Genomic DNA, 24,205 nt, shown 5'->3' with positions numbered 1-24,205 from the left:
AGAATGAATTAGCTTTGGCTCCATCTAATTAGTGGTGCATTTGCTCTGAGTGTGTCTCTGGGAACAACCAGCTCCAGCCCTTCGCCTGTGCAGCCCCTGCCTCGGGGCCCCAAGTGCGGGGTGTGCGGCAACGGCATTAGCTCTCTGCTATTCACTCTCAGGCTGGGGTTTGGGGCCTACATCTCCCAGCTGCAGGTGGCTTTGGCAGCCTGGGTTCCTTTGCTTTGGGAGGATCTTCAGGGCTGCTGGGCTGAGCCAAATCTCTGGTCCCTCCTTGGAGGAGGAGCTCAGACTGTCTGGGAAGCCCCACCAGAGCTGTGTGATCCAATTCTGTTGAAGAGACTGTTGATATAAATAATCCGGATTGGCTAATGCAGCATTAGGGGTAGAGATTGCAACCTGCAAAACCTTCCAGGAATCAGTCACTTGGCTACAGAGAGTGAGGTACTAGAGATGGCAACTTAACCCCACCTGTATGTGCCAGAACATCATGCTGAATTTCCTGGCTTTTGAGTGTCTCCAGCCACAGCCTTTCTGCTGTCTTGATGCCACTGAATTCCTTTAGCTGTTTGCTTGACATTAAAACACATGATCAGTCATCCACTGTAATAGCCACACATACTCATTGCAGAAGCGCGTGTGGGCTAGTGGATAGAGCAGGGATGGTTGCAAGTCAGGACTCCTGGGTTTAGGGTGACCAGACAGCAAGTGTGAAAAATCGGGACGGGGGTGGGGGGTAATAGGAGTCTATATAAGAAAAAGCCCCAAATATCGTGACTGTCCCTATAAAATCGGGACATCTGGTCACCCTACCTGGGTTCTATGGTTTATTTGCTCTGTGATCTTGAGCATCTTGCTGTCTCCCCATCTGTAAAATGGGACAGATGCTCACCCCATTCCCAGGAGAGTTGTGAGGCTGGCCCAGAGTTGTAAAAGTACTTTGAGATCCTCGTGGTCAGGGATGTTATTACAGTCCCTAATCCCATCACTGCACTGAACAAAATGACCCCCAGCATTGTACAGAGATTCTGATGGGCCCGTGCTTCTGTATCTGGAGGATCCTGCCTGCCTGTGAATCAATTCAGTGACGGAGCTATGGAATCCTCATTCATTCAGATAACCGCACTAATCCCTGCAGCGACTGCAGCTGGTGTGTGTGTATTTCTGGCAGGCTGCGCTTGCTGTGTCCTTACTTTGCTAAGCTAGCTAGTGTCCTGTGCACATGCAGCACCGCTTGGTAACTGAGGTTCCAGATGAGAAGCAGGAGCCAGTCTATGTGCAAGGATGTTCCCTGATGGTTTTTTCACCTATTTGAATTTCCTTTGTCTTCCCTTCCTGCTTGATGACCCTGTTTACTGCTTACATGCAAATTAAGCAGAGCGCACATTCCTTTGTTTAGGACAGCTGTTTGCCAGCTTCCATTTGCGCAGGGCTGTGTGGTTTGGAACGTGTGTTAATAGCACCATTCAGGGAAATCTTATAACTTCTCATATAATATTGCCACACATATTTTACCAGGACAATACTGACCAGCAAATGATGAGTTTTCAAAGGATACCTTACCAGGCATATTTTGTACAAAGATTATTCCAATAGTGAGTAGGCTGGAAATATGGGGGTGTATTCCCTCACAACTCCCCTGGGCTTGGGCTGGCTCATTGGGGTTGAAGTCAGGAAGTATGTTTTCCTCTCCTGTTTGGATGCCTCTGGAGCGGCAGGGTGGCTTGTCCTCTAGGCCCAGCCTCTGAGACCCTCTTGCTCACTGGGTTTCAGAGCCTGGGCTCCAGACCAAGCCCAAATGTCTACATTGCTATTTTAGCTCTGCAGCGTGAGCACCATAAGCTCAAAGCAGTTTACCTGGGCCCTGAGGCCTGGTCTACACTATGGGGTTAGTTCGAATTTAGCCGCGTTAGGTTGATTTAAAAATGACCGCGTCCACACAACCAACCCTGTTCATTCGACCTAAAGGGCTCTTAAAATCGACTTATGTACTCCTTCCCGGCGAGAGGAGTAGCGCTAAAATTGACCTTACTGGGTCGAATTTGGAGTAGTGTGGACGCAAATCGATGGTATTGGCCTCCAGGAGCTATCCCAGGGTGCTCCATTGTGACCGCTCTGGACAGGATTTTTTATTTAGTTTTAGTTGGGAATTGGTCCTGCTTTGAGCAGGGGGTTGGACTAGAAGACCTCCTGAGGTTCCTTCCAACCCTGATATTCTATGATTCTATGATTCTATGAACTCTGACGCACTAGCCAGGTACACAGGAAAAGCCCCGGGAATTTTTGAATTTCATATCCTGTTTGGTCAGCATGGCAAGCTCAGGAGTGCTCAGCAGCACAGGTGACCATGCAGTCCCAGAATCGCAAATGAGCTCCATCATGGACCGAAAGAGAGACACTGGATCTGATCGCTGTATGAGGAGGAGAATCTGTGCAGGCAGAACTTCAATCCAAAAGAGGAAATGCAAATATATTTGCCAAAATCTCACAGGGAATGTTGGACAGAGGCTACACCAGGGACACACAGCAGTGCTGCATGAAAGTTATGGAGCCCAGGCAAGCCTACCAAAAGACAGAGGAGGCAAAAGATCACTCCGAGTCAGAGCCCCACACATGCCACTTCTATGAACAGCTGCAAGCCATTCTAGGGGGGGACCCTACCACTATCCCAGCACCAGGGCCTCCCAGAGGATTCAGGGGGCCTGGGGCAAAGCAATTTCGGGGACCCCTTCCATAAAAAAAATTGCAATACTATACAATACTATATTCTCGTGGGGGCCCCTGCGGGCCCTAAGGCAAATTGCCCCACTTGCTTCCCCTCCCCCCCCCGTCCCACGGGCAGCCCTGGGAAAAATAAACCTTACGCATCTCGGCACAAACCCAGTTTTGAGAAAACTTCTTTACAAGGTATCACTGGTTCTCAGCATCAGCTAGTGCTAAAAGGCACTAAAGCTCATTAAAAGGATTGGACAAATATTTTTCCATCAAAACTTTTTTTGGATCGAAAACTAGGGGTTTTTAAAAAGCAGAAAAAATCATGGACAATGTCTGCTTTCCTTCAAACTTTGTTGTGTTTTTTTTAATTGAAAAGCTGAAATTAGTCTGCCAAAACCTGAATATGGTTTGGGGTTTCAGAAGTGTGTGACCAAATATTTGCTGCTTGTTGTGTTTGATTGTTTAAAGAAACAATAAAAAAAATTCTGCTTAAAAAAAATCCAAAACTTTTGAACCACCTCAGCTTGTGACCAAACGCCTGAGCCCATCCAGTCAGAGATTTTTCCAGGTTTCTGATACTCTGCTGGCTTCCTTGACTCATATCTGTCTCCATAACTTTGGGTTCATTTAGGTTAGAACGTAAGAACATAAGAATGGCCATACTGGGCCATACAAAGATCCATCCAGCCCAGTATCCTGTCTACCGACAATGGCCAATGCCAAGTACCCCAGAGGGAGTGAGTAATGATCAAGTGATCTCTCTCCTGCCATCCATCTCCACCCTCTGACAAACAGAGGCTAGGGACACCATTTCTTACCCATCCTGGCTAATAGCCATTAATGGACTTAACCTCCATGCATTTATCTGTTTCCTAGAGACTGGCTCCATGGGGTCCCTCACAAACTGGAGACGGTTACTGTGGGTTTGTCTTTAGTATAGCTATGTACATACTCCACGAACTGAGCATTTGAGCTTGTTCCAGAATCTGGGATGAGCCTATGTTGTGAAAACTGAAATGCTCAAAATAGCACATGCATGTGAATGGACACAGGGTGCTAAAATTAAATTAACCCAGGGGGTCTCAAACTGGGAGTCAGGACCCCTCAGGGGGTCATGAGGTTATTACTGAGGGTCACGAGCTGCCAGCCTCCACTTCAAACCCCGCTTTGCCTCCAGCATTTATAATAGTGTTAAATATATAAAAAAGTATTTTTAATTTATAAGGGGGGGGTCGCACTCAGAGATTTGCTATGTGAAAGGGGTCACCAGTACAAAAGTTTGAGAACCTCTGAATTAACCCCTCTGAAGCCTCGGGGAATGTACGGGGGGGGGGGAGGGGGTCTCCCTTTGTAGGGTTGGGAAGGAGGTAGGTGGTGTAGGATATTGCTCTTCTCATGTGATCCCTCCCCCAGTGGCTAATTTTAAATTAAGCTACCCTCCCCTGACATGAATCTCCCTATGGCACTGAAATTAAATATAGACTATAATTTGGCATTTGAGAAGTGAAAGGGACGGCAGCCATAATGGAAAAGCTAACAGCTTGGCTCTTCTGCAAGCCTCAAACTGCTGAATGAGCTTTAGTGTAGGGAAGGCTGTGCCTCCCAAACAGCCTGTCCCTGCCCCCTATCTGACTCCCACCCACTTCCTGCCCCCCGACTGCCCGCCCCCCTCAGAATCCCCGACCCATCCTGCTCCTTGTCCCCTCACCGTCTCCCAAAGACCCCCCAACCACCACACTGGGACCCCACCCCTGCTCCCTGTCCCCTGACTGCTCCGACCCCTATCCACCCCCCTGCCGAGTCCTGACAGACCCCCAGAATGCCCACGATCCAACCCCCCCGTTCCCTGTCCCCTGACCGCCCCCCCAACCTCTGCTCTCTCCCTGCCCCTTATCTAATCCCCCGGCCCCTTACCCCTTGCTCCCCTCTCACCTGGAGCCTCAGCGCGCCACATCCAGGAGCATCCCTGGACAGCGCTGCAGCGTGGCTCTGGCGGGGCCTGAGCTCCTCCCGGCTCAGAGCTGCGTGGTAAGGGGGTGGGGCTGCGAGCTCCGGGCCGAGTGGTGGGAGCTCAGGCCCCACTGGAGCTCGCAGCCCCACCCCCTTACCACGCGGTTCTGAGCGGGGAGGAGCTCAGGCCCCACCAGAGTCAGGGATGCTCCTGGATGTGCTGAGGCTCCGGGAGAGGGGCCGGGGTCGGGCCGGGGCCAGGGAGGGAGCCTCAGCCATTCTCGTGCCCAACTTGCCCCCCTTCCGGGCGGCCCTGCCCACCACTGTCCGTGGACACCTGCAAGGGGGGAGTCTCATGGCAAATGAGTGGAAAATACACTGCATGCATCCAATGAAGTGGATTTTAGCCCACGAAAGCTTATGTTCAAATAAATTTGTTAGTCTCTAAGGTGCCACAAGTACTCCTGTTCTTTTTCCAGACACAGTTTTAGTCTCCAAATGTAAAACTTGGGCAGACATTAAACCCAACAGCAGTTCCTCCACCCACCCAGGGCTTTTCCCCCTTTGCCTCTCTCTCCCTCCGGCTCCAGGGGCTACTGCAGGAGCCCCTCTCCCTCCTCCAGCTGAGCTAACCCCCCTTTCTTATAGAACACACCTGACCCCTTCAAGCTGGGGCTGATAAAGTGAACAGGGCTGGCTGGCCCCAGGCCCTTAAAGAGCTGGAGTGTTTGCCTCGGTGTCCTGGCCAAATTCCAGTGTGAATAACTGCATTCTGGCAAGGTTCCCAGCTGAATGCGCTGTAATATCTTTCCGGTCCTAAACCATCTTGTAGGGTTGCTGGTAAACAAGTGCTGTGTCCCACCCCAGAGGTGGCTGCATTTCAGCCATGGGTAAAGGGACTGTGCAGTATCTGTAAAGTGCATTGGGATCCTTTAGGATGAAAGTTGCTCCACAAACCCTGACCCCAGCTGCCTGATGCTTTCTGTGTTCCTAGATAACCTGTGGAGTGACCAGAATCTGGAGACAGAGCCTGACCTTCCCCCAGGATGGAGGAAAATTCACGACTCCTCAGGGACCTACTACTGGCATGTGCCCACGGGCACCACGCAGTGGCAACGGCCTTCGTGCACTTCTGGCCTGGGAGGGAGCCTGGCGGCTAGTGGAGAAGCTGCATTGCAGGAAATGGTACAGAATGCCAGGAGAAGGTCGGCTTTAGTCTTAGCACTGCCAGTTCCATGTGGGAGGAATGAGATTAGATCAGTCCCCTCTCGTCACCCTGGGAGGGGAGATGGCCAGGGCTAAGCAGGGCTGTGTCAACAGGGGGGCTTGCACCCACCAGGAACACTCATCTGCACACAAGCCTCATGTGCTCTCTGTTGGCCTTCTCACGAGTCTCTTCTCCTGTCTCTGCTCAGGATCTACCAGCAGCCGCAGTAAAGCTTGCATCCGAGGTGAGACCCGTCCCCAGTCCAGTGGCGTCGTTGCCCAGAAGGTAGGCCTCGCCGCACAGGTTACCTTGCCAAAGCATGCCTGGTTAGGACAAACCCCAGGGGAGAGAAGTCACTGGCACCTTGTCATGTTCGCCTCCCTGGGTTAATCCATATTGCCAGGGCCGGCGCTTCCACTAGGCGACCCTAGGCAGTCGCCTAGGGTGGCAGGATTTCGTGAGCAGCAATTCAGTGGCGGGGGTCCTTCTGCTCCGCATCTTCGGGGCGCTTCGGTGGCGGGTCCTTCACTCACTCCAGAACCCGCCGCCGAAGCACCCCAAAGATGTGGAGCAGAAGGATCCCCACCGCCGAATGCTCTGAGAAGGAGCGCTGCCACCTAGGGCAGCAAAAACCCTGGCACCGCTCCTGCCTGTTGCTAGGGTTTGACTTAGCCCAGCTTTCATCCCAAGTGATGGGCCCCGCTCCTTCTCCGGGGAGACAATTCCACAGCCATGGGTGCCTCACGATCAGGAAGCCGTTTCCTGACAATCAAACTATATTTTCCTCTTAATTTCATCCCATTCCTCTTAGTTCCATACTCAATCCTCCTCTAAGGAACCTCCTTCTCCCCGGGCTGCATGGTGTCAGCTATCTGTCCCCACATAGTCACTGCTGAGCACCTGGCATGCAGGGAACCCCTTCCCTTCAGCCACTCCCTCCGGCCTCCTCAGCACTCATGAGTCTCCTCTCTAAACTTCCCAGTTTGTCCCTGGCTGTTTGGCCATGTGATGAATTAAACCATTCTGACCTCCTGCTCCAGCTCTGAAGAGTGGGACTTGCCCTGCCTGCTCTGGGAGGCAATGCCTTTGAGTGGGCAGCCCCCAAATCCACTGACTTAATTTGCAGCCATGTGCCAGTAAATCTACACATGGAGAAACTCTCTTACTGTCAACATCTGGCTAGGCAGCTAACTAAGGGGAATCAAACCCTCATGCTTCAGGGCCATGGCCAGCAGGTCAGGAGGGTACCCCCCTCCTCACCTAAGCAGCATTGCACATTGGGCCAGGTGCCTCGTGGGGTGTATCTTGTTTATCACTTCCTCAGAAGAGTCAGGGACCAGCCACTGCAGGCAGCAGGATGCTGTGCTAGGTGGGTTGGCATGGCTTGATCTGTTAGGGCAAATGCCGCATCCCTACTTGGCACGCTGGAGAATGCTGGGATTATCCTTGCTTTTTCATGTGCCCTTCACAATGGTAAATGGGGGCATGTCATACTGTTTGGATTAGGAGCAGCCAACATCTTCCCAAGCCAGACAGTGTCTCAGGAGAGAGAGAACTCGCCCTGATCCCAGGGGTGGGGCTGGGCACAGAGCTTGGGGGAGGGAGAGAGGAGAGGGTTCACCCTGATCCCAGGGGCATGGGGCCAAAAGCTTGTGTTGTCTCTGCATTGGATCATGAAGTGGGGTCCATGTCACAGCAGAAGAGTGGATTCCGGAGACAAGGGTTGGGGTGCTGTGGGCACATGCTTACACCTCTTCTGGGAGAGCCCTGTTTGTTGGTGCTGCCCATGGGAGAAAAGGGCTGGTTCTCTTTGCTGTGGGATCATACGGACTGATGGGGAAATGGGAAGGAGGGGTCCTGTGACTAGACCGCCCAGGCCTCAACTCGTGGCTGTTTGGTGGCCTGTGTGGAAGCAGCTGGTGGGCCTGGGTCCAGTTCCTAGTGGGGCAGGGTTCTATCAAGAAACCCCACCCCAGTGAGCACCCACCAGGCCAGGCCAGAGCGAGTTAGCAATGCCTTCCAGCCCTAGGCAGGGTCAGACACGGTGCCCTTGCTGCTCTGGGTAGAGGCAGAGGCCCCCAGCCTGCTGGGCTCCTGCTGCTGCTCCCTGCCATGCCCTGCTCATTGCCATGGCTAATGCCGTGCCTTCCTTTACAGGACCTTCATGCCCTGGCATGGGGAGGAGTTCCCTCCTGGCGCCACAGAGCCTGGCTCCAAGGTACTGTCACCGAGGGGCCATTTGGTGCAGGCTCTGGAAGGGAGTTAGTGTGTGGGAGGGGGCTCAGGACTGGGACAGGGGGTTGGGCTGATCTAGTGGAGGGGTTTGGGCCCTGGGGGCTGTTGGTGTGTCTGGGCTGCTCCTGTCCAGTGGCCATGGGCAGCCTCCTGAGGCGCATTTCAGTACCCAGCATGCTCTCATGACTCCCTTGCTGGCTGTGAGTGAGCCCTGGGAACAGACAGAGAGTGGGTGGAGCCCTGAATTCTCACCCATATGCTCTGCTGGCTTCATAGAATCATAGGACTGGAGAGGGACTTCGAGAGATCATCTAGTCCATTCCCCTGCACCCAGCGGAACCTCCAGAGGCACAGGATGGTGCTGGTAGCTGGGCTAGCTGGGGCATTGGGCCCAGTTGATTGATGTTCAGAGTCCTGGGAGGCTGGCATGGCGGTGCCCCCAGAGGGTTGGCTTGGCAGAAGCTGTTTATACTGTGTCGATTAGCCCTCTGCCCAGACTGGGTTTCTATATTGGCCTTGGCTCTGTCAGGCTCAATGAGGCTGAGGGGAGCTAGTCGGGGGTCTGGGCTGTTGCTGAGTGTGACCCCCATGTGTCTCCCCCTTCAGTGCTTCGTTGTGCGCTCCCTGGGCTGGGTGGAGATCCCGGAGGAGGACCTAGCCCCGGGCAAGAGCAGCATCGCAGTGAATAACTGCATTCAGCAGCTCTCGCAGAGCAAGTGTGAGAGTCGGGACCCCGCGGGTAGCTGGGGTGAGGTGAGTCCCTTTCCTGACATGAGGGTGCCACTGGGTGCCACGGATGCCTGGGAGGAGCGCAGATCTGCTCACAAGAGTCAGGACGCTGGCCCCAGAATCTTGGCTTCCATCAAGCCTGGCTAGTGACTCTCCATGGGGATCTCCTGCCGTCTCAGTAGCAGCCGCAACTCTGCCCGATTCAGGGTCACTGGGCAGAGGGTGAGAGTCACTTCCCATGTGCCCCCAGCCTGCCCCTCCATCCTGATCCCAGACGCAGGCACTGCCCTCCCCAAACAATGCATCCTGGGGGTGCCCTCAAAGCTCCTGGTGGGGGAGAGGGTGTCCCATCCCCAAATGCCTCTGGCCACCCCTCTGGCATGGGTGGGAGGGGGAGCTGGGCAGCCTGGGGAGGGGAAGGGGAGGCCTGTGCCCTGAGTGCCTCTGCTCTCTCCTTGCAGGGCCAGAACATGGTGATGATTCTGAAGAAGGACACAATGAGCTTGCTGGACCCTCTGGATCATAGCCTGATCCACTGCCAGCCCATCATCAACATCCGTGTCTGGGGGGTGGGCTGCAACAATGGCAGGTGAGTGGCCGAGGGGTTGGGGGGCTGCTGGAGCTTGCTCTGGGGGAGCCCTTGCCACCCTGGTACAGCAGGCGCACTCCCTGGCATGTGGGCAGGACTGCCCCAGGTCCTGTAATCCAGCTTCCAGGGACATTTCAAACTGCTCTGTGATCCCTTAGGGTCTGGTGCCAGGACATGGTGTCACCCCGGCAATGGGGCATCGCTGCACATAGCACAACGCCGGGCATTGCAGCCCCGGGCTGGCATGGCACCCTTGCACTGTACCTGCTGGGACACAGAGCATTGCTTGGTACTGCTGCTGGTTCTCTGCAGTGGGCCTTTCCTCCCCTCCCAGCAGGGAAGTGCTGGTGAGGGGTGCATTGAGATGCATGTCCCGGCTCGTTGCTGCCACACAGGAATCAGTGCATTAACTGCTGTCTCCTTTCCTCTCTCCACACGCTGCCACGCTGGCTGCAGGGACAGGTAACGTAGCACGGCTTCCATGGGCGGGGCCGACGCCCCACCCCCATCCTCCTGCTCACCCCACTCTCCTCTCCTTGCAGGGATTTTGCTTTCGTGGCCAGCGACAAGGACACATGCATGCTGAAGTGCCATGTCTTCCACTGCAACGTGCCTGCCAAAGCCATCGCCAAGGCCCTGCACGAGATGTGCTCCAAGGTGTGCTCCCAGGGACATGCTGTCCAGCATGCCTGGGCCTGTCCCAGCCTAGCTCCCTCAGCCCTGCTGAGCTGTTGCCAGGGAGTCCTGAGCCCACATGCCCCTTCACTCCTTTAGATCAGACTTCTCCTGGGCTAGCAGCTAGGTTTCCCTCCAATTGGCAGGTGTCTCAGAACCGGACATGTTCCAGGCCTCTGGCTGTTGGGAGGCCTCCCAGAGCAGCATCCATGCTTGGGAACAGCATGAGGCAGGACCAACAGGAATCGCTCCCTGATCCAACGGGAACCGTCCAGCCTGGCCCTGAGGAGCGGAGACCATGGCAAGGGCACTGATGAGCACTGTGGGTGAAGCGCAGGGCTGGGAGTCAGTAAGGTCTGAGTGCCAATTCCTGCTCTGCCACAGACTTGCTGTGTAGCCTCAGACAGGTCATTGCCCCACTGTGTGCCTCAGTTTCCCCACCTGATCATAGAATCATAGAATATTAGGGTTGGAAGAGACCTCAGGAGGTGATCTAGTCCAATCCCCTGCTCAAAGCAGGACCAACACCAACTAAATCATCCCAGCCAGGGCTTAGTCAAGCCGGGCCTTAAAAACCTCTAAGGATGGAGGTTCCACCACCTCCCTAGGTAACGCATTCCAGTGCTTCACCACCCTCCTAGTGAAATATTGTTTCCTAATATCCAACCTAGACCTGCCCCACTGCAACTTGTGACCATTGCTTCTTGTTCTGTCATCTGCCACCACTGAGAACATCCTCGTTCCATCCTCTTTGGCACCCCTCCCTTCAGGTAGTTGAAGGCTGCTATCAAATCCTCCCTCACTCTTCTGTTATGCAGACTAAATAACCCCAGTTCCCTCAGCCTCTCCTCGTAAGTCAAGTGCCCCAGCCCCATAATCATTTCCATTGCCCTCCTCTGGACTCTCTCCAATTTGTTCATATCCCTTCTGCAGTGGGGGGACCAAAACTGGACACAATACTCCAGGTGTGGCCTCACCAGTGCCGAATAGAGGGGAATAATCACTTCCCTCGATCTGCTGGCAATGCTCCTACTAACACAGCCCAATATGCCTTTGGCCTTCTTGGCAACAAGGGCACACTGCTGACTCATATCCAGCTTCTTGTCCACTGTAATCCCCAGGTCCTTTTCTGCAGAGCTATTGCTTAGCCAGTCAATCCCCAACCTGTAGCGGTGCATGGGATTCTTCCTTCCTAAGTGCAGGACTCTGCACTTGTCCTTGTTGAATCTCATCAGGTTTCTTTTGGCCCAATCCTCTAATTTGTCTAGGTCACTCTGGACCCTATCCCTACCCTCCAGTGTATCTACCTTTCCCCCCAGCTTAGTGTCATCTGCGAACTTGCTGAGGGTGCAATCCATCCCATCATCCAGATCATTAATAAAGATGTTGAACAAAACCGTCCCCAGGACTGAACGCTGGGACACTCTGCTTGATACCAGCTGCCAACTAGACATTGAGCTGTTGATCACTACCAGTTGAACCCGACAATCTAGCCAGATTTCTATCCACCTTATAGTCCATTCATCCAATCCATACTTTTTTAACTTGCTGGCGAGAATACTGTGGGAGACTGTAGCAAAAGCTTTGCTAAAGTCAAGATATATCACATCCACCGCTTTCCCCATATCCACAGAACCAGTTATCTCATCATAGAAGGCAATCAGGTTGGTCAGGCATGACTTGCCCTGGGTGAAACCATTTTGACTGTTCCTGATCACCTTCCTCTCCTCCAAGTGCTTCAAAATGGATTCCTTGAGGACCTGCTCCATGATTTTGCTGGGGACTGAAGTGAGGCTGTAGTTCCCAGGTTTTCTTTCTTACCTTTTTTAAATATGGGCACTATATTTGCCTTTTCCCAATCGTCCGGGACCTCCCCCGATCATCATTAATTTTCAAAGATAATGGCTATTGGCTCTGCAATCACATCAGCCAACTTCCTCAGCACCCTTGGATGCATTAGATCCGGACCCACGGACTTGTGCATGTCCAGCTTTTCTAAATAGTCCTTAACCTGTTCTTTCACCACTGAGGGCTGCTCACCTCCTCCCCATACTGTGTTGCCCAGTGCAGCAGTCTAGGAACTGACCTTTTCTGTGAAGACCGAGGCAAAAAAAGCATTGACTTCTTCAGCTTTTTCCACATCATCTGTCACTATGTTGCCTCCCCCATTCAGTAAGAGTCCCAAACTTTCCCTGACCTTCTTGTTGTTGCTAACATACCTGTAGAAACCCTTCTTGTTACGCTTCACATCCCTGCTAGCTGCAACTCCAGTTGTGCCTTGGCCTTCCTGATTACACCCCTGCATGCTCGAGTAATATTTTTATACTCCTCCCTAGTCATCTGTCCAAATTTCCACTTCTTGTAAGCTTCTCTTTTGAGTTTAATCTCACCGAAGATTTCACTGTTAAGCCAAGCTGGTCAACTGCCATATTTGCTATTCTTTCTGCACATCGGGATGGTTAGTTCCTGTGCCCTCAATAAGGCTTCTTTAAAATACAGCCAGCTTTCCTGGTCTCCTTTCCCCCTCATAAACAACAAGCAGTCCGGTGGCACCTTAAAGACTAACAGATTTATTTGGGCATAAGCTTTCGTGGGTAAAAAACCTCACTTCTTCAGATGCATGGAGTGAAAATTACAGATGCAGGCATTATATAATGACATATGAAGAAACAGGAGTTACCTCACAAGTGGAGAACCAGTGTTGACAGGCCAATTCGATCAGGGTGGATGTAATCCACTCCCAATAATAGATGAGGAGGTATCAATTCCAGGGGAAGCAAAGCTGCTTTTGTAATGAGCCAGCCACTCCCAGTCCCTATTCAAACCTAAATTAATGGTGTTAAATTTGCAAATGAATTTTAGTTCTGCTATTTCCCCTTCATATCACCCTCCCAGGGGATCCTGCCCATCAGTTCCCTAAGGGAGTCAAAGTCTGCTTTTCTGAAGTCCAGGGTCCGTATTTTGCTACTCTCCTTTCTTCCTTTTGTCAGGATTCTGAACTCAACCATCTCATGGTCCCTGCTGCCTAGGTTGCCACCCACTTCTACTTCCCCTACCAATTCTTCCCTGTTTGTAAGCAGCAGGTCAAGAGGAGCACGGCCCCTAGTCGGTTCCTCCAGCACTTGTACCAGGAAGTTGTCTCCAACACTCTCCAAAAACTTCCTGGATTGTCTGTGCATTGCTGTATTGCTCTCCCAGCAGATGTCAGGGTGATTGAAGTCCCCCATTAGAACCAGGGCCTGTGATCTGGAAACTTCAGTTAGTTGTCCGAAGAAAGCCTCGTCTACCTCATCCTTCTGATCCGGTGGTCTATAGCACATGCCCACCACGACATTATCCTTGTTGCTCTCACCTCTAAACTTAACCCAAAGATTCTCAACAGGATTTTCTCCAGTTTCATACTGGAGCTCTGAGCAATCATACCGCTCTCTTACATACAATGCAACTCCTCCACCTTTCCTCCCATACCTGTCCTTCCTGAACAGTTTATACCCATCCATGACAGTGTTCCAGTCATGTGAACTACCACACCACGTTTCTGTTATTCCAATCACATCATAGTTCCTTGATTGTGTCAGGACTTCCAATCCTTCCTGCTTGTTTCCCAGGCTTCTTGCATTCATGTACATGCACCTAAGATAACTAGCCGACTGCCCTACTTTCTCAGTATGAATCAGGAGGCTTCCTGTCTTGTTTCCTCCTCCTTGTGTTTCCTCCCGATATCCCACTTCCCCACTTACCTTTGGGTTTAGGTCACCATCCCCTGGCGAACCTAGTTTAAAGCCCTCCTCACTAGGTTAGCAAGCCTGCCTGCGAAGATGCTCTTCCCTCTCTTGGTTAGGTGGGTCCCATCTCTTCCTAGCAATCCTTCTTCCTGGAACAACATTCCATGGTTGAAGAATCCAAAGCCCTCTCTCCGACACCATCTGCATAACCACGCATTCACCTCCACAATTCAACGGTCCCTACCTGATGATACAGCTCTCCCTCCCTGAGCTGTACAAGTGCTAATGAGAGTAATAGCTAGCTCCTATATAGCGTGTCTCAAAGGGAAGATGGGGAAACTAAGTCACAGAGACTTGCCCAAGGTCACCAGCAGATCTAGGACTAACATCTAGGTCTCCTGAGTCCCAGGCTAGGGCCCTAGCCACCAGGCCATAGATAGCCACACTCATTTTCCCTGGTACTATCCTGCTACCCAGCAGGGGTGTTTTTACCTGACCACCAGGGCCTGAGCCCCACCAGCTGGGATCTGAGAGCAGAGGCCTGTGGGAAGTCTCTGTGTGATGGTGTTTCTCTGTGCTGTGCAGATTATGGCCGAGCGGGCAGTGGTCAGCAACAGCCTCACTCGATCCATCACGCTGCAGCCCATCTTGCCAGACAACTTACCGCTGCAAGGTACTCCGGGGCATTTCTTTCACCCCTCTGCCACCTGCACATGCCTCCCATGCCACCTGGGGGCACGAGTGCCAGGCGAGACCCCATCACCTGCACTCTGCCCACTGATCATCTCCCCCATGCCTACTGCCAGCATCGCCACCCCCTGCGCACTCTGCACAACTCCCATTTTAAAACCTCCGCTAAAGACTTTGCCCACAAATGGTCCTTCCTTTCCCCTAATGCAAGCATCTGCATGAGTGACAGGGTTAAGATCTGATACTTCCTGGTCCACCAACGGGGCGGCAAGTTCTATGGGCCCGTGGTGCCTGGCTCCAGCACTGGTCTCTCCCTCAGCCCTGCCTTCCATCCCTGGGCACCCCCCCCCCCCCCCCCCCCCCAGGCCATTTAAAACAGCCTGGGCCCCCCCCCTCACCACCAGCAGCGCAGCGGAGCTGAGCGGCTTCCTGCCTGCTCACTCCAGGTGGCTGCCGGCCCCTCCCTGCGGCCCCTAGGCAGGATGGGTCAGTGTGCCACCCCAAGAGCCCCTGCGGCCAATGGGAAGCTGCAGGGGCAGTGTCTGAGGGTAGCAGTGCGCAGAGATCCCCAGCCTGCCCTGCCTAGGAGCCCCAGGTAAGCGCTGCACACCCCACCTCCTCCCAGAGTCTGCACCCCCACCCTTTTCCCTCACTCCCCTCCTGCCCCCAAACTTCCAGAGCCTGCACCCCCTCTCTCTGCACCCCCTCCCATCCCCAAACTCCCTCCCAGAGCCTGAACCCCCACCCCAGATCCTGCACCCAAACGCCGTCCCAGAGCCTGCTCCCCTCACCCCCTCCTGCACCCCCAGCCCCTGCCCCAGCTTGCACCCAGCACTCAAACTCTGTCTCAGAGCCTGTACCCTCACCCTCTTTCCACACACCCCCTCCTGTCCCCAAACTCCCTCCCAGAGACTGCACCCCCACCCCAGAGTCTGCACCCAAACTCTGTCCCAGAGCCTGCACCCCTCACCCCCTCCTGCACACCCACCCCCTGCCCTAGCCTGGAGCCTGCACCCAGCACCCAAACTCCCTCCCAGAGCCTGCACCCCTCACCCCTCTTGCACCCCCACCCCTTGCCCCAGCCCAGAGCCTACACCCAAACTCCATCCTAAAGCCTGCACCCCTCACCCCCCACCCCCTCCTGCTCTCTGACCCCGTGCCCCAGCCCGGATCCTGCACCCAGCACCCAAACTCCATCCCAGAACCTGCACCCCCAGACCCCCTCCCCCACCCAAACTCCCTCCCAGAGCCCAACCTCTCACCCCCTCCTGCACCCCAATACCCTACCTCAGCCCAGAGCCTGCACCCCAGACCTCCTCCCCCAACCCAAACTCCCTCCCAGAGCCTTAGGCAGGTGGGGGGCAGAGTTGGGGGGGGGTTCTGGGTGTTCTGGGCACCACCAAAATTTCTACAAACCTGCTGCCCCTGCCACCAAGGATAGAAACCCTTACCTTGTCCCATGGGACAGCTGGGAACTCCCTGTCCATGGGTACAGGGTGCTCCTTTCTAGCCCTGAAAAGGGCTGAGATATCAGCTCTCAAACTGATGTCCCCTCCCCCCCCCGATTTATAAATAGGAGCTTTGGGCTGTATGCCAGAGGATGGGGCTCGCTCTTTCTCTCCCACCTAGGCCTGCCCCATTGTACCCATGGCAGCCTGTTTTCATAAGCGGAGTGGTGGGGGGGAGACCTAGCACAACACAACCTTTCCTTGAAAGAAAGGCCTAAGGTGTGCCCTGGGCTGTGCTCGGAGCCTGTGGGGCTGGGCTCAAGGCAGGGGAGCTCCTAGAACGTCTTCAAGAGAAGGAAACAACCCCACATGCACAGAACCAATCCCAGGGCGGTGGAGGGCTGTACCCCAGCAGACTGGCTCGCCTCCTGCTCTCTCTGTCCTGTAAGCCCCAAAGCCAAGCGACTGGTGCTAGGTGGGGAAATCTACGTCACCTGTGCCTAAGGCTAGGTCTACACTACCCGCCTGAATCGGCGGGTAGAAATCGACCTCTCGGGGATCGATTTATCGCGTCCCGTTGGGACGCGACAATCGATCCCCAAATCAGATCTCTTACTCCACCAGCGGAGGTGGGAGTAAGCGCCGCTGACAGAAAGCCGCAGAAGTCGATTTTGCCGCCGTCCTCACAGCGGGGTAAGTCGGCTGCGATACGTCGAATTCAGCTACGCTATTCATGTAGCTGAATTTGCGTATCTTAAATCGACTCCCCCCTGTAGTGTAGATGTACCCTAAGACACCAACAAGCATCCTGTAGCAGGGCAGCCCTCAGGTTGGCCTTTGCAAGTAGGTGCTTGGGGCAGCCAACGGAGAGGGGCGGCACATCCGGCTCTTTGGCAGCAATTCGGCGGTGGGTCCCTCACTCCCTCTTGGAGCGAAGGACCAGCCGCCGAATTGCCACCGAAGACTGAAGCGGCGGCGGTAGAGCTGCCACAGATTGCGATCGCGGCTTTTTTTCTTTTTCCTTTTTGCTGCTTGGGGCGGCAAAAACCCTAGAGCTGGCCCTGCCTGGGGGTAATACAATGAAGCTCCCACCCCTTGGTAAAGAGGTGGGCTTTGTTCAAGGTGGTGAGGAGCTAGAGGAGACCTTGCTCTGGCTTGCTCTTGTCTCTGGCAGTTGATGTTCTGGACACCGTGAGGCAGTCTATCCAGAAGTACGAAGCCCTGTATATTGGCAGCTTACCGGTGCCCAAAGCCATGGGTGAGTAGCCCTGGGGGGAAGCTCTTGCTACAGTCCCTATGCCGTTACAGCATATGGGCCGCTGTGTACTGAAAGAGAACTGGCGGGGGGGAGGGGATGCTGCACCAACTGAACCGTGTCGGTGGCCGAACGGCCACTGGCCTCAATGGGAGCAGAGTTAAGCCAGCACCAAGAGCTCCTGAAAAGCCCAGCCAGGCTGGGTGAGGTGGGGTGCGGGCTCTGGGAGGGAGTTAGGGTGCAGGAGGGGGTTCTGACCTGGGGCAGGAGGTTGGGGTGCAGGAGAGGATGCAGACTCTGGGAGACAGTTAGGGTGTGGGAGCGGGCTCAGGGCTGGAGGTTGGGGTGTGGGCTCCAGGAGGGAGTTAGGGTGCAGAAGGAGGTTCTGACCTGGGGCAGGAGGTTGGGGTACAGGAGGGGATTTACGGTGCTGGCTCCAGCTGGGCGGCGCTTACCTCAGGCGTCTCCCAGAAGTGGCCGGCATGTCCCTCCTCTGGCTCTTAGGTGGAGAGGCCAGGGGGCTCTGTGTGCTGCCCCCGTGGCTGCCTCTGTGCTTAGAAGCTGGACATGCCCGCCACTTCCGGGAGCTGTGTGGAGCCAGGGCAGGCAGGGAGCCTGCCTTAGCCCCACTGTGCCGCTGACCAGATTTTTAACAGCCTGATCAGTGGTGCTGACCAGAGCCACCAGGGTCCCTTTTTGACTGGGCGTTCTGGTCAAAAAATGGATGCCTGGCAACCCTGGAGGGTTTTTTCTTGGGGGGGCGGGGAGAGCACTGAGGCCTGGCTATGCTGTTGGCCGCCCTGGTGTTGGGACACTGAGGCCTGGCTGTGCTGTGGGCTGGCCTGGGGTGTGGCACCAAAGAATTCATATTGCGAAGCACTGAGAGCTGGTCTGGGGCACTGCTGCTGCCTATATGCCTTGTTGTGTTGCTTCCTGCCCCTGGTCCCCAGGGAGTCTCCCCACTCAGTGTCTCCACTGGCTTCTGCACCAGTGACACTGCCCTGTAACCATGGAACTTGCAATCTCTGCAGGATTCGCTGGCATCCCCTGCCAGTCTCTAGCAGGTGCTGCCCATGCCTCACCCTAGCTGAAGGGGCTGCTTGTGCACCCCTCCCTTCACCCGTCTGGCTGGATAAAGCTGCCTGTAGCCCCCTATCTCTCCCCACCCCACTTGACACTGGCAGCGCAGAGCACTCCTACTCTTGCATTTCCCTCTGGGCAGCACAGACCTGCTGAGTCCTGTAGGCTGATGGCTTCAGAGGAGCCTGATGGGTGAGTGGTACCTGGCCTCATTGTGCCAGGAGCGGAGGGCGTGGTCCATCCCCTCTGCTCATCTCCCCAGGGATGGACATACTGAACGAGGCCATTGAGACCATGATGAGCAGCCAAGGCCGTGAGCAGTGGACCCCATCCCTTGTCAGTGTGTCAGACTCGGTGATGACGGTGCACCAGGCAGAGGTAACATTCCACATGCTTGGCCTTCTGGGGGCTCTACCACGGGGCACACTACCCCTCTCCTGCTGCTGAGGGATGCCCACTGAGTGGCTGCCTCTGGAATACAGGGTGTTCACTCATTGAAGCTCCCATGCATCCAGTGGAATGGGCTCTAGGGTGGGTTTGTGGATTTCTTACTGCAGCCCCCACTGCCCTGGAGCCCACCCGGTTACACTCCTCTGGCAAATGCAATCAGAGAACAGGTCCTACTGCCCTTGTAGCCAATGCCCTCTCACCTGCCCTCGGCCTGTGGTTCCAAGCCACTCGCTCTTTAATGTCGCTAGGCAATGCCAGCAGTGCTCAGGGCTGGCTGAAAGGAGTTCAGCGCTGCCAGCTCGTGGGCTCTGAGGTTTGTCTGGTACTCCACATAGCTGCCATCAATTGTCCTGAAGGGACAGTGAGCACAGGCCTTGGGCAACAAGAGGAGCTCAATGCTGCTGGGGCCCACTCAGCAGCAGGCACAGTGAAGTGCTGGGAGGAGTGTTGCCAACTTGAGCAGTAAATAGGTCAGCTGGACTGGACTCCTGCTGGAGGTTGCAAGGACGCATAGGGTGTAGGCACCAGGAGGAAGAGGAATGATGTAGGAGGCTCTGAGAGAAAATAAGGTGAAATGACGCCAAGGGAACGTTAGCTGATGGTGGGAGAAGGCTCATTATCCATCAGGCCATGGAGTCGCTTCCCTGTGTACAAGCTGGAAGCGCCATTGCTTGGGAGCCCTGGGGACAGTAGGGGACAAAGTCATAGGCCCAGGGGGTGGCCTAGTTGGGACATGCTAGGTCTTTTCTACTATGGTTCTTTAGATCCCTCTCATGTACACTGAGGTAACCCTGAGGCAGGATCATTTCCTCTCTGCCTGAGTCTAGTGACTGCTCTCGTGTGTGTTCCTTTGAGGCTGGTGAGGAAGACGCCCACATCTTTGAGTGCCAGGTCCGCTACGTGACCTTCATCGGTGTTGGGAAGAACGCTCACACGTTTGCTCTCATCGTAGACATGGGGCAGCAGCATTTCCAGTGCATGGCCTTCTGGTGTGAGCCGGATGCCGGCACCATCTCAGAGGCTGTGCAGGCTGCATGCATGGTGAGTGTGCTCCACCCCGCCCCCAGGGGAACTCTCTGCGGTGAAAGGTGCTGGACTGAGAGCCCTATAGACCGCCGCCTTCCATCTAGCCCCAGAGAGGGGCTGCATGGGCAGCTCTCCCTCAGCCCTGCCCTGTCGGGGGGTCCATGATCCAGTCAGTCCTTGCTCTCTACTGAGACCTATAGACTGGGACAGCTCTGAACCCACCTGGTCTTTGGGCTGTTTCACCTCTGAACCATCCCCATGAGGGGCTCTGTCTCACCTTGGCAGGGGGCTGGGCTCTGGGCTAACAAGGCCCTAGGTATCTAGAGGTGCGGGTATCACTGACAGACTGTAGCTCTTAACAAGCACGTGGTGCTTTCAAAAAGCTGCACAGCATGTGGGCCCCGCCAGTACATGTCTGCAGCAGGGTCCAGGCAGGGTGGGAGACACGCTGCTGTCTTCCCTCACATGGGGCCATGTCCTCTGGAGACAAACCTGGTTCCCTGTCAGGGAACTCACCTTGGTGTTTGGAGGGGATCAACTCACTCAGCTGCCCCCTCAGACCCTGAGGCCGGGGAGACACCTGGATGCTTCGGGGCCAAACAACGGGCTCCCTCCCAGCCGGGCTTTGGCCACCCAAGGGAGCACCCACAGTCCCTGTAGAAAACAGTATTTATAGGTCAGGGGTGGGGCATAGTCTGGGGGGTTAGTGTGGGGACAGATGGAGGTGGGGCAGAGTCTGGAGGGGTTAGTGTGGGGGTAGATGGGGGGAGGGGTTTTCATTTTTCACATCTGACACAGATGTCTGAAAAAAAAAAAAGATCTGTTAGCGTTGGAAAAAGTATAGAGAAGGGCAACAAAAATGACGAGGGGTATGGAACAGCTTCCATATGAGGAGAGATTAAAAAGAGTGGGCCTGTTCAACTTGGATAAGAGATGATTAATGGAAGATATGACAGAGGTCTATAGAATCATGAATGGTGTAGAGACAGTAACTAGGAAACTGTTATTTACCCCTTCATATAACACAAGAACTAGGGGTTAGCCAATGAAATTAATAGGCAGCAGGTTTAAAACAAACAAAAGGAAATATTTCTTCACACAATGCACAATCAACCTGTGGAACTCGTTGCCAGGAGATGTTGTGAAGGCCAAAATTATAACTGGCTTCAAAAAACAATTAGATAAGTTCCTGGAGAATAGGTCCATCAATGGCTATTAGCCAAGACAATCAGGGAGGCAACCCCATGCTTGGGGTGACCCTAAACCTCCAACTGCCAGAAACTGGGACTGGATGACAGGGGATGGATCACTGAATAATTGCCGTGGTCTGTTGATCCCCTCTGGAGCACCTGGCATTGGCCTCTGTCAGAAAACAGGATATTGGGCCAGATGGCCCATTGGTCTGACCCAGTATGGCTGTTCTTATGTAAACTCCACCCCCCCCCAACGGATTCATTCCATACCTTGACACCTGTCTCAAAGCACCCCTGGAACTCGCTGCCTTTCCTTGGGTTCCCACTGCCTCGGTGTTTCCTGTGTCCACTCTACATCAGTGGCCTGGGGAGTACAAGGAGAGGGGCTGCTCCCAGGGAAAACCCTTTTAAGCTGAGGCGCTCTGGACATCTAGAGAGAAGGTGCCATCAGCATCTCACAAACCACTCTCCACAAGCACCTATAGGAAATGGGCTAAAGACGGGGCAGATTTGGGTGACTTGGAGCTGGGGGGAGCAGGGTGGGAGAGGACTCTGGGGGGTGTGGGGTTTAGTGGTCAGAGTAGGAGGAACTGAAGATGCCCTTTTGCTGGTATCATCCGGCTGGAGAGTCTGCTGAGAAGTATGATGCACACATGAAATGCAGAGCCAATTTGTACGCATGGGAAGGGGGCGGTTCCAGTAGTTAGAGGAAGGAACAGAGACAGGGTTCTTTGGTTCCATTCCCAGCGCTAGGAGTGAGTGGAGTCTAGCAGTTATATGAAGGGGCAGACTGAGTCAGAACTCCTGGGTTCTATCTTTAGCTCTGCCAGCTGCCTTTGAACAACAACCTAATCGCTCTGTGACTCAGTTTACCCACAGTGCAGGGATGACGACCCTTTTCTGCTTGCTGGGTTCTTGTTGAGGCAGAGTGCTCTTTGTGGTCCGGTCTCTGTGACACTCTGACCCGCTGCTCCCGTTCCATCACAGGTTCAGTACCAGAAGTGTCTGGTGGCCTCCACCTCACGGCTGAGGCCGAAGGGCAGTTCACGCTCGGTGCTTAAGATGAAGAGGACAGCATCTGTGGACTCCCCAGGGTGCCCGTTCCCTTCCACGGGCCACTCCCTGCAGAAAAATGGCAGCGGCGCCAGCACTCGGAAGCGGGGGGTTTTCTCGTTCTTGGAAGCGTTCCGGCAGAAGCATTCCATGCTGCACACCCCATAGGGCGCAGCTGGGGGGGAGGGGGGAGGCAAGGCAGCAGGCTCCTCGGCTGGCTTGTGTAAATAGAGTAACCAGATCTGTTGGCTCTCCCTGCAGCTAAGGCCCGACAGACCCAAAGAGCGAGTCCATTCCTCACAGGGAAAGCCCCGGCTGGCCACAGAACCCAATAGTCCTTTGCTTTGTAGATAACCCCCTGGGGAGGGAGGTGGGTGTGGGGGGCTTTGGGGAATAGCAATGACCCAACACAAGTATCGTTCCAAGCAGGAAATGTTTCTTAATATCCGGAGCAGCCAGCAGCGAACATGACACGCAGGCCGAAGGCAACCACATTCTGCCCTTGCTGGGGGTCCGGGTTGGGCAGATGTTCCAGTCAGGGCACAGCTCCTTGGGATTCACTTTGGAATGGGAGCTCAATTTGATTGTAGCTGAAGGCCACGGGTGCTGCTGCCACCACAGCAAGAAGGGTTGGTGTATCGCCAGGACCCATAGAGCCAACAGAGGGATTCTCCTCCTCAGCCCTGGCTCTTCCAATGAACCCCTTTGATTTTCTGACAGCAATATGGAGGGCAGACACAGGCCATGGGCCTGTGTCTACTGGCTGCAGATATGAGGAAAAGCCTTTTGCAGGCAACTGACTAACCATCCCCCCTGCCACGCTCTGAAAGAATGATCTGCTCCCTTTCCCACTTCATTCAATAGCTGGTAACATGGTGCTGGGAATGGTAGGAGGCCTGTGGGAAGGGAGGGCTCTATTTTGCCCTCCTGCTGTGAATTGTTTTAATTCTAAACAAATTCTTGCCTCCTTTGCTCTTAAAAATATCAGTGGCAGCAACCCAGGTGCTTAGACACAATCCTACCAAAACAAACCAGTGAGCACTGCTTAGTGATCACATGCAAACCCACAGCAACAAACTGGTGCACACAGCCCCAATAACTAAGTGTATGTAGCACCAGCGCTCACGGAACACCAGCACATGCGGCCCAGCACACGGGAGCAGCCCTTCCGTAACAAGCCCATGCCCAGGTACCGATACCCTGGTGCCCAAGGCCTGGCACTGATACACCAGTGCTCCAGTGAAGGACAACTCTCATTTTAAAGGTAGGAAAAGAAAATCAGTGTTGGGCTTCTAGTGGGTTGTTATGACCTGGTGTGAATTCCTACTTCTCCAGGGGTAGCCCATGTATGAATTCCCACCAAGCCTAGTGGGTACCTGGCTCAGCCATGTCCAGAGCGGGCCAGTTGGGGCTGTAATTGTTAGGTATAGTATGGACCAGCTGTCCTTCCAGCTGCAAGCCAGTCACACATTACCTGCTGGTTCCTTAAAGGGATTGTTCTCTTGCCCAGTTTGGAAATCACCTTAATCTGTCTTCACGCCCATATTTCTTTACACTTGCCTGTCAGTTCCCCGGGGGAGCCCCCATATGATAGACTAAAGTCTACCTCAGTAACACTTTCTATATGATCATTTGTGCAAATAAAACACTAACATGCAGCAAGCACGAGCCAGACCCATCTTTGCTTTATCCCCTTCCTGCTGAGGATTGGATTGGGGTCAGAACAAACTGTAAGGGGTGGGGGGAGGGGAAAGGAACTTTTCTGCTACACAGACGTAGGAAGATAGGAACCACCAGACTGGATCAGATCCATGGTCCATCTAGTCCAGTAGCCTGTCTCTGGCAGTGGCTGGGGGCTAGGCCATGGTAGGGCTCAGAGCTCCTCCGGGCAGCCAGGGCTTGAGGCTCCTCCGACTTGTCGTGGTTTGGGGTGGTGGGCCGAGGGTGGCTCAGGTGGGTGGGCTGGGGCTCAGGGAGGTGGGCTGGGGGTGGCTCAGCCGGGGTCCGGCTGTGGTGGGGGATTCAGAGCTCCTCTGGTACCAGTGGGCAAGGGAGTGGGAGGGGAGGAGCGGAAGGGGCAGGGTAGGGGTGGGGCCTCAGATGGAAGGGGCAGGACAGGAGGCTTCAGGGCCACCCAGAGGATTCAGGGGGCCTGGGGCAAAGCAATTTCGGGGGCCCCTTCCAT

At 54.5% G+C, this 24,205-nt stretch overlaps 1 protein-coding gene across 1 annotated transcript in view; it reads left to right on the top strand.

Annotated features, from left to right (window-relative positions):
* APBB3 (amyloid beta precursor protein binding family B member 3) overlaps positions 1–23,672 on the top strand; it is a 31,760-nt gene extending 8,088 nt beyond the window's left edge. The window contains exons 2-13 of the mRNA XM_034780309.1: positions 5,660–5,850; positions 6,081–6,157; positions 8,030–8,090; positions 8,714–8,860; positions 9,298–9,425; positions 9,882–9,887; positions 9,968–10,082; positions 14,411–14,498; positions 17,138–17,221; positions 18,561–18,676; positions 19,604–19,789; positions 21,955–23,672. Coding sequence (XP_034636200.1) covers positions 5,660–5,850; positions 6,081–6,157; positions 8,030–8,090; positions 8,714–8,860; positions 9,298–9,425; positions 9,882–9,887; positions 9,968–10,082; positions 14,411–14,498; positions 17,138–17,221; positions 18,561–18,676; positions 19,604–19,789; positions 21,955–22,188 — 1,433 coding nt within the window. The 3' untranslated portion in view covers positions 22,189–23,672. The remainder of the gene's footprint in view (positions 1–5,659; positions 5,851–6,080; positions 6,158–8,029; positions 8,091–8,713; positions 8,861–9,297; positions 9,426–9,881; positions 9,888–9,967; positions 10,083–14,410; positions 14,499–17,137; positions 17,222–18,560; positions 18,677–19,603; positions 19,790–21,954) is intronic.
* Positions 23,673–24,205: the final 533 nt, after the last annotated feature.

The sequence above is a fragment of the Trachemys scripta genome, chromosome 8 (assembly GCF_013100865.1).
Source record: "Trachemys scripta elegans isolate TJP31775 chromosome 8, CAS_Tse_1.0, whole genome shotgun sequence".
In the NCBI taxonomy this organism is placed as follows: Eukaryota; Metazoa; Chordata; order Testudines; family Emydidae; genus Trachemys; species Trachemys scripta.
Note: the sequence above shows the minus strand (reverse complement) of the source record. Positions and strands in the feature narration are given on the sequence as shown.